Here is a 10,534-nt window from a genome sequence, read left to right on the forward strand (position 1 = left end):
ACATTACTATGATACTAAAGGAATGTTCGCAATATAAAAATAAAATAAACATTTTAAAAACTAGAAATACGTAGATAAATATTCTCTCATATTAATACGTAATGGAATTAAGACGATCGATGTCAGTGATAATAGAAAACTATTCATTGAAACCATGAGAATGGTATGACCCTATACAAAATATATAAAAAAAAAAAACTAAAAATATAGAATGGCAAACTTGATATTGACCTTAAAAACCTTCATGGCAATTCCTTAAATAATTGAAGCATATAGAGGCAATGGAGAGATTTATTTTTGATACGACTGTATGTCATATTTTATAAATTATTTCGGTTTTTTTTATTTCTTTCGTGGCTGGTTTTTTTTTTACGTAAATCAGATAAAAAAGTCGTTTAAATGAAAACCTTAAATCAGGATATAGTATGAATGTCAAAACGACTAATTAAGAAAACTACGCTTTATTAAGAAAATAAATGTGTGTAGTTACTAGTAATAATTAATACATTTAAACTTCTCATACATCAACTTTTATCGTTTCTCCAAGTTTGTAGTAAAACAAATTATTTTCAGAATAATATAATTTTCTTATTTAAAATTTTAAGGACATTCACGATGTTTTAATTTTGATCAATCCTTAGATACTAGCTTCTTTAATAACAAGTGCAAGGCTTTTTATAAATATTATTTCACTATAATTAATTGTAGCTAACAAAAGCAAGGCTATGTTTTAATAATAACATTGAAAATGTTGACTTTCCTCGAACGGTAATTAATGAATTACAAAATGTGTTCCATATTACACGTTGTAAATTACTGCATAACATGTTCTGACATTTAATATAACTTTTGCCGTGAAAAACGCTTTTTAACAATTCAATTAAGTTACACAAACTTTATGGGAAAGTTTTCAACGTTTAATTCCGTTACATATTCATGTAAAAAGTATTATAAAACATTGAAACTGTTACACACAAACTGTATTTGTAAACTGCAAACAGTGTTTTAAACAGTGTCGCAGTGTATTTAAGTTAATGGATTCTGCGAGCCGTCTCGAGCAGGCGGGAAGCAAATGCAAGCGATAGCAACAATGTCAAAGACTTGTCTGCTGCTTGCAAAAATGATATTTTTCATAAATTTTTAAGGCGAATATTTCTTTTTCATTTTTTTTATCATGCTGCGTTTTCTCTCCACATGTGTATGTAACTTATTCTGGAAAAGTTAATATAGTGATTATTTTTATTATATTTTGGACAGCATTATGCAGATTGTTTTTCCTCTCAGCGCAAACTGTAAATACATCTTTTTTTATATTCGTCTGTCATTAATAACAGTTAAAGTGAAAAGCGTATAAAGATGATCTATACAACGTAGCTAAAAGTAATTATGACGGCCGTAAAATGGGCTCTACATGGACATCTTCCCAACGTCTCGTTATGGGCTATAGTATAAAGACCATTTTGTTTACTTGGCTAAAATAGTTTCCGGAAAATGTTACTTAAAGGTCATATGACAACGCCATTTATATTTAATGTCATGTCAATAAACGTTAAATATGGGTTCGAAACTTAAATAAAAGACAATGAGATGAAAAGAATTAAAGGAATGAATTAATAAACCGAAGTGTTACAAATAAAGTTACTGAAATTAATTTCAAGTATCACAATTAGCTGCCCCTTTAAGGAAGATTATTATTTTAATAAAATTTTAACTCTTTATAATTCTGCAAAATTATTTATAAATTAACAATGAATATATTTTCACCGTCCTAGAAAACTGCAGATGGGTAATGACTGCTATGAGTTCTAGTAGCCGAAGGAGAATTATGGCACTTTGTTTGACAAAAGCTTCGTATAAGAATTCTTGAGCCAATTAGAAGGTCATATTTACGAAATTTGCAAAAAAAATTTAACAACTATGTAGAAGCAACGACACCTTCACTTGAGAATAATATTCCAATTATGTTTATTGAAAATCATAAAATTAACGATTATATGAAAAAAAAATTATAGTAATTACTGTTCACACTTGAGGCTGTGATTTTTCAACTGAATCATAAAATAGTTATTCATGGAATAACACTTTGGGCGAAAAGCCTCCTCGGTTTCCGGTGTTACATATGTTTACTCCTTTATCAACATTTCCCATGACCATTTTGTATAAATGTAGCAGAATTTCGTTGATACAGATTTTAATTTCCTCCTATAATGCATATTTACATAACTGTGAGCTCGTTGACGTAGGCCTTTGACTTCACAGAACTCTATAAAAATAAATTGAATGGTGGCAAATCCTATGATGTAAGATAAATTTTCATTTTCGAAATAAAAGAGATCATGACAACAAAAAAATCTCATGAATCATGGAACAAATACATTAAGTCAATAAAAAAATACTTTACATGTAAAAAATAGAAAAAAGCTTAAAAAAATATATAAATTGAATAAGTATTTATGTATATTTATTTTAACATCATACGATTCTTAGTACGTTACGACTCGATGTCTTGTTTGTGACGTCATAATGTTAAAGAATGTCACAAGAAGTATATTGACCATAGAAAACAAATAAGAAACAATTTGGAATCGTTATGAAAAAATGTAAGTGTTTGAAATTCCATATTACTTTTAAGTAATAAAGGACTTATATAAAATGTGTAATTTTATTTTATTTGAAATAAAAAACGGAAAAAAAATATTAACTATAACAATATTACGAACATATTTAACATCATATTGTTATTATTTTCAACAACCAAGGTAGGCAACGCATCTGTACAGAGATATTGCGGATGTCCATGGGCGACGGTGGTTACTGCACATCAAGTAGGCCGTCTGCTCTTTTGGCAACTGACACATAAAAAAATATATATTAGAAATTATCCAACGTAGGAATTCGTTTTTACTAAAACTGACCTATCAGCTGTCGTATGTTTTTTTCTAATTCCGAAAATCTTATTGCACCAATATCGGCAAATTTAAAACTCTTATCTTAATTTACTCACTAAATAAAGTTAAAGATTCACTATAATATAAATTACATTGCTTTCATTTTATTAAATATTTTAATTCGTCATTTTATGAGCATTTACATGTGTATTAAGTTTAATTAATTTTAATGAAATGTTCTACATGTCCATACATATATTATGTACGTATGTAAATCTTTAATAACTGATTTAAGTTAAATAAGTTGGCATAATGTTTATACTAAGATTAAATAAGTATTCATTAGCACGAATTTAAAACGGTATTTGTATACGATATGTCAAATCGATATCTTACAATGGTAACTATGTGGAAAAATAACAAGTTTTTTTCTGTACGTCAGACGATAATTTATTTCGCATGCTAATTCGCAGGTGAGGTCGACGACCTCATGATCGCAAGGTCTGCGGACACCGTACACATACACCACATATACATACATCATGGTCAACCATCACAGTTGAGCCATTTTAACATATGACCAAACATTTCAATATAGCCCTTAAGATTCCAATGCGGTTAATTGGCTTTACAAGTATTTACTATATGTTAATTATAATAACATTATTATTCTTCATTTATATTATCAAATATAAAGGAAGTAATCTTTAAATGCACGTTGGTGAAGTTATTTACTGCTACGTAATAAAATTCTTTGTTGTCTCGGATTTTTTAAAAGTCATATTGCTTGTCATTCATGTCATTGCGTATTTTGCTATATTAAAAGCTAAGGAAACCTCGTAGGAATTTTTTAAACCTAACCGACAATGATGATTTAACTATCACGAATAAGATCTGTAACTTAATAATTGTTATCAATCGCATAAAATACTTGTTGTGAAAAGAAATTACTAAAGCATTGAATTTATTATGAATATTTCTCGAACGGATTACATCATTGGTTTTTCTTTACAAAACAAGTTTCATAGAATCATTCAAACGGTACAAACTAGTTGTCAGGCCGTAAAAAATAATATTTATTTAATAACTTTTCCAATAAAAATTTGTGATAGCTTACATAATTGAGTTAGTATATAAGATATTTTGTTGTTTTTTTTTTTCATTCCATTGATGAATTTTCTTATTGCATTGATACTTATTCTTGTATATTTTAGTTTGTAAAATTAATAAAAATATGATCGAATTCATTTACTTGTTTTTAATAATTCTTATATAAAATATAGTATTAACTTTTTAATATATCAGCATATTTAAAACAATACACGAAACGATTTTTTTTTTATTTTAAAATTACTTTATACGATATAATCTAAAGTCTTAAATATTTACTAACTGTTGGTGAAAAAAAATTTCATCCGCACGTTTTGATATTACAAATTAATATATTTTTTATTAATATAACAAAAAAATGTTTTTGAATAATAATATAATCTCGATAGATCTGTAGTAGTAAAATTATCCGTTAGAAAAATATTGACATTAAATTAAAACAAATATATTACATCCATTTAATATTTTTTTGGATTTCAAACATGAAAGTGATACTTTCGTGTTTGAAATAATTTACAAGCTTACAACCCATTACTCCGTTTCTAATTTTAGAGTTACAAAAAAGTACTGATTAAACATCTCTTTCAATATTACATTTTTAAATGAAACGAATTGATAGACGATTGCTATCGTACGATTTTTTCTTTTCGTGGAACAGGAATCCATCCTAACTGTGATAATATTTGTTTAGTAAAATGGCTCCTTCCAATCCTGTTCTGACGGTGACAGGACTTATAATACATTAAACATACAGTTTCCGTGTTGGAGTTTACGTTCAAAAACTAGTAATGTTGCCAGTATCACCCTATTTTACTAGTTTTTAAGAAAAGTTTTTGTTAACACACACTAAACAAGCAGTTTACCGCATAGATATAACAAAGATTTCTGATGAAATAACTCGGAGCTAAAAAGATACAACTTTATATTAATCTATCGAGAACCAGCAGAATTTCCTTTGAAATCAGAAACACTGAACAAGAACCAAAGTAAATATACTTTTAAATTTATTTAAATTTTTTATTTGACTACTCTGTTTGAATGTCATTACTAAACTTGAATGTGAATATCTACTACTACGGTTTCTAGATCAATATTTTTTTTAACTTCAACATAGTGAAGTATATAAAAAATATATATTTAAAACCGTGCATGTGTAACAGACAATCGATTCGAAAAATAGAATTGAATATATAAATATAATAAATGTATTTCATAAACATACATACATTATGCAAGCAATAACTCTCTGTTCACTTTACTTGAGTTTACTTATTTTTCCATATATACTATTAAAAAAATAAAATAATATTTTGTTATCAAAATAAAATACCTCAGGTATAATAAGTATATAAATGGTAGTTTCGAGTAAAGACAACTTAACGATTATATAGAAAAATACCGTAATGTTTGTTTTCAATCATAACGGTCACCTAGTTCATTTTATATTTCTTAACATGTGGGTAAATTATAAAAAAACAAAAATATTGTTTGGTATATAACATTTAATAAAAACAAAACAAAGATAGACAGGTCATTGTTTGTTATAAATATTATAACAAACGCAACGTTACGCTGGTGTTAAACACTTATGACCGAGCATTCAAAAATTCCGCTTGAATGATGAATAAAGGAAGCAATTGATGGCGGGTGAGAAAATCTGTGGCATTATTACAAACCCGCTAAAAGAAATGTATATATGAAACGGCTGTTCAGTCCCAAAAATATTGTAAGCATTTATCCCTTTGCCTTCCTGTCATTATTTCCATATATTGATTTATACGAGTGATGGCAACATCTTTCAAAACATATAACACCTTTTTGTGCCATATATTAAGATGATAACTCATCTATTATATTTCTATTGAGATTTTTCTATTCCATTAGCTGGTTTTATTATACTTTCTTTTTACTGCCAGTAATAAAAGATGAAGTAATGTTATGGCCATCGGCAGTATTATGAATCAATCGAAATAGTTAAATTTTGTCTATTGACTTAAAGCTTTTGTAAATTTACGTCTATCTAATTAAAAATACCCATCGGTCTTAACTAAAATAATCTTAACTATGTGGCAGGATAACTTCTAGTATTTCTTCCGGCACTGTAGATGCTCTAACAGAAATTCCACTCAGCTTAACCTGACCAACTGAAAGAGAATAAAAAAATATTTATTTATTAATATTACATCGACAATATTCAACAACAAAATCTTATGGGCATAGAAATCCGCATTCCTTAGAAACCATAAAAATCGGGTTTTGCCGAAACAAATACTTGTGTAAAGCCATAATTATTCGCATATCGTAAACGGAGCTTGTTAGGTAAGATATGTCAACTGTTAATAGACTTGCCCCGTGTCATATGTGACGCAAATCTTCAAACATGCTCGGTAAAATAAAGCATTTTATGCGTACAGTAAGTACCATAATGTTGATTTAACATTAGCAAGCACATGTATTTGGAATTTGTCGTGTGGTTTTGCAAATGAGCATGTTTATATTCAAGCATGTTCTTGTTTGATTTAGTCTGTTTGCTCTATATACTGTCGGCTGTCGCGCTTCCAATAATAAAATTTATAATCAATGTAACAGAATTGTATATAAAGCTCACTTTCCTTTCTTGACTTTCCTAGTTATGGAAAATTTTTGTCGGTTTAATAATTTTATATACACATTTCGATAGAGCAAAGGTATAAATTGATTACAAAGCAAGAAAATTTATTACTTTATGAGCAATCGCGTGTTATTTCGATGATAATATTTATTTAAGGTGCATATTCAAGCATAAAAACAAAACATTCTTATGCTCATTTGCCTATATATTTTTTTATTTTCATGTATATTAATTATCAAATGCTATTGTGTTTGCAACTTCAAGTAAATAATTATCTCCAACGTGTCACGGACACTGATCTCTTCATTCAATGATTTCAATACATTCTATTTGCTCAAAGTAACCCTGAATAATGTTTTGAACTTCGTTTACCTTTACGTAATATTGTCACTACACTTATATATATGAAGGCGCTTTTCATAAAATTTCAACATATTTTTAATGTTTTTCAAACTTATAATAAAGCTTTATCTCAATATATATGAATGATATATAAGTTAAATGCATATGAACTCACCTATGAACTTCGACGTGTTTTGGATAGCTGTAATATCACAAAAGCGTTACATTAAAAGCGTAATAAAATACATAAATAATTCAATAAAATTTAAATAATATAATAAATATAAATGTTAAAATGATAAATAAATTTTAGTAATTCGTTAGTAAATGATAATTTTATATGTATGTATTGTTAGTAGTTAAACCCAATACCGTTGTTCAGTTTGTATAGTGACTCTTGGTACTGACTGTTTCTTGAGGGCGAGGGCGCCGACCACCCCCGCACCAACCGCTCCTGCTTTCGCCGCCTTCAAACCTAAAGCCCCTATAAAATGAAGATTCTGAATTAAATTAACATTAACACAAACGTACATACAAATTCACAGTTATAAAATATTAGAAATTCAGATTAAAATAATAACATTTATTTAAGTATAAATATTATGTTTTATGAAAATTTGTTAATAATATATCAATGGCCATAATTTTATATATTGAACAAGACAAATATGAAATATAATTTGACGGTCCGAACCAAACCAAAGCAAACAAAATCAGGGTTACAAATTTTGTCACCATATTAATGTGAACTAATTACTTGTACATACATATAGACATAATATGTATATACAAAAGCGTGATTGTATGAAATATTATGTCAATATTAACAGGCCAATATATGATTTCTCCTTTATACTTGTGAAATGTAACATATTTTTCAATACGTATAGCATGTTCATGTTGAGTTCAAGTCACTTCTTATTGAATAAATACTGCCACATATTAGCGTAAAATATAAGTCCCTGACCTGATATCCCTGGCCATATTTAAACGTTCATCCGCCTGACTCATGAATTGAGATAAAATGTTTATGTGATGTCCTATTTAACAACAATTCTTTTTCATTAATTATTTTTAATTTAAGTAGTATACGCCCATATTGAGAGACGGATACCGTGTCATGGCTACGTAGTCACTAAGCGCAGTTAATAAACCCATAGACAAACAATTGGGAGTGAATACAATGTTTGTTTATACAGTAAATATTTGTTTTAGAAGGAAGTTCTCTAAATAAAATTTTATATATAAAAAGATTTTTTGTATTGATATTAAAATTTCTAGATTTAAAATGTATTAAAGCTATATCAGGACAGCACATTTTATAATTAAAATCTCATAATAAGACCAAAAAAAAGTAATCTTCATACCAAGGATGAGTTTCTTCTTAAGAAGTAGCAGACCTCGTTTCGTTCTCGCACTTCTCTCGTGCAGTGGTGTGTTTTGTGATTCAATGTTTGTGTCCACGTTATGTTCGTCGGCTAATTGTTCGTATTGAACACTCGCGACAACAACCACGAGACAAACCAGGACAATGATGGTTGAGGATTGCATTATCGTTTCCTGTTAAATAAACAATGTTAAACAACAACTTAATAAATTTCTTCTCTTCAAAATTAATGCACCAGTGTAAGTAGAAATAATTTGTTATGATGGAAAAAGTCATATCAGTTTTGGTTATACACGTACATTATTTCTTTAAGTTTCCTCATTACTTAACAGTATAATGGATTTATTGAAGACGCAGAGATTCTGGATTTAAATGAAAATATTTTATAGAAAATTTTAAAATTCTCGAATCGCAACAGAAATCACTTCCTTGTGATGTTAACATTCAAATCAGAGGAATGTAGTGAATGCGAAATATTCTCCGCAGTCAGAGCAGGAATGATTGAATATCATACGTTGTATAACCATGCAAATAATATACTGTAATGCCATAAATTTATTATGTAAATGGTTTTAATCATTGGAAACAGAACTTGGATTCTTTATTTCTTGTGGATCTTTAGAAAATAGATTTGAACGAAGTATGATGACACTTACACCAAGAGTCAATTTGGAGAATACTTTGGGAAAGTCAAATATTTTTAAGGGTCACAAGTGGAGCTCTCTAATACAGTGCCTACACATTAGGGAAGACCTTCGAGAAATTCGAAAGAAGAATGTTATATGCTAAATAAATAAGTTAACTGAAAACTGGACATCCACAAACATTTCTAATTTACATGGTCAATTTCCGACCTTCGGGATTCAATTGGTGCTAACAAACAAGTACAATATCCTTGATGCAAGTACAACAACCTTGTTCTTTCGAAAAAGTTGTAGTTGTCATCTATTCAAGAAATTTATTAAGAATTTCGTATCGCAATAATAATTGAAAATAAATTAAACCATTTTTATTATTCTCACTTAAAATATTTACTGATCACACCATAACTAAATTGTATTTTTTCTTTATTTTAATTGCGTTAACAATTATAAGCATTCCATGTAGTAGGTACCATGTCTTTTATTAATTAAAGATAAATCAACAGGAATGCTTATTTAAAAAACAAGCATAATATATGTTTCTAAAATGCTGCAATAAATTTTGCTATAAAAAAAAAAAGTTATAAATTCAGCAACGAAGCAATCACTTCATTCATTATTCAAAGTTGTACGGGCCTTTGAGCTCTAACAAATAAAAAATCCATTTAGCCGGTTGAGCACATTTGTTCACGACTGTATCGTGTTGTAAATTCTATTTATGTCATTACAGTAAAATTTGATTTCTATTCTGAAGGTGGAAATCTAAAACTCAGGCACACATACACCGGCTTCGGAAACATACCATCGAGAATTGAGACATTTTTATTTAGTTTTCCGTTCAACGTCTCTTTGATATTGGTTGCGGATGCAACGAACAAAATATTTACTTCTATATCTATCGAAAAGCTTCAGAACGTATCCAATGTCTCGTGTACGTGTTCAGAAAATTTATTTTGTTTAAGAAGAACTGATTCTGATAGAAATTATTAGTTGCAAAACAATTCAAGTACAAAGGCACGACATTTGTATGATTTAATAAATTATATGGTATTTGTAAATAAACTAATTTTAAACAAGAAATTATTATTTTGAAACTGCACGTGACAAGTGTGTACAGTTCCTTTCGAATTCTGTTCTGAATGCTAATTTAAGTAAATGACGAGATACCTTGGCGGCTTTGTTTGCACACAACACGGCACTGCAGCGATCACTAACTCACAGATGACAATGGGGAGGTAACAAATTCTTTTATATGCTGTAAAATCAATGCTTGGTGGTAGGGTTGATACACGCAACAATCACACGCACGGCAATCCAATATGAATGGGACGCATAACTACGATTCCACAAACTCAGGGTTACCCCTTCCTGGATTTAAGGAATTATTACTCGTATAGTTTTTTAACCCGCTGTCCTCACAGAGCAATGTAATTAATTTCAAGGGAATATGGAGAATATTAAAATAATTATAGAGCTGCCACGAACGTTTAAGCTTTAAAAATTTAAGATAGCGTTTCACGATATGTAATGATGATGGATACAGAAGGCTGAACAA

At 28.8% G+C, this 10,534-nt stretch overlaps 1 protein-coding gene across 3 annotated transcripts; it reads right to left on the reverse strand.

Moving 5' to 3' along the window:
* Positions 1 to 5,484: 5,484 nt before the first annotated feature.
* On the reverse strand, positions 5,485 to 10,224 carry LOC116779242 (uncharacterized). 3 transcript variants are annotated; one of them, XM_032673456.2, is made up of 5 exons: positions 10,147 to 10,224; positions 8,319 to 8,511; positions 7,360 to 7,435; positions 7,127 to 7,153; positions 5,485 to 6,142 (listed from the first exon to the last, which is right to left on the reverse strand). In XM_032673456.2, the coding sequence occupies exons 2-5, from the start codon at positions 8,500 to 8,502 to the stop codon at positions 6,130 to 6,132; spliced, it is 300 nt and encodes a 99-aa protein (XP_032529347.1). In that variant the 5' UTR covers positions 8,503 to 8,511; positions 10,147 to 10,224; the 3' UTR covers positions 5,485 to 6,129. The 3 variants fall into 3 exon arrangements, with proteins under 3 accessions (XP_032529347.1, XP_032529346.1, XP_032529348.1); XM_032673455.2 differs by having other exon boundaries at positions 7,324 to 7,435; XM_032673457.2 differs by lacking the exon at positions 7,127 to 7,153.
* Between the last annotated feature and the right edge of the window lie 310 nt (positions 10,225 to 10,534).

The sequence above is a fragment of the Danaus plexippus genome, chromosome 6 (genome assembly GCF_018135715.1).
Source record: "Danaus plexippus chromosome 6, MEX_DaPlex, whole genome shotgun sequence".
NCBI lineage: Eukaryota > Metazoa > Arthropoda > Insecta > Lepidoptera > Nymphalidae > Danaus > Danaus plexippus.

Coding starts and splice junctions, on each gene's coding strand:
- LOC116779242 (XM_032673455.2), bottom strand. CDS start 8,502: ATGCAATCCTCAACCATCATTGTCCTGGTTTGTCTCGTGGTTGTTGTC. Junction 7,436..8,318: donor TAAGAAGAAACTCATCCTTG/GTATGAAGATTA, acceptor TTCATTTTATAG/GGGCTTTAGGTTTGAAGGCG. Junction 7,154..7,323: donor ACTATACAAACTGAACAACG/GTATTGGGTTTA, acceptor GTGATATTACAG/CTATCCAAAACACGTCGAAG.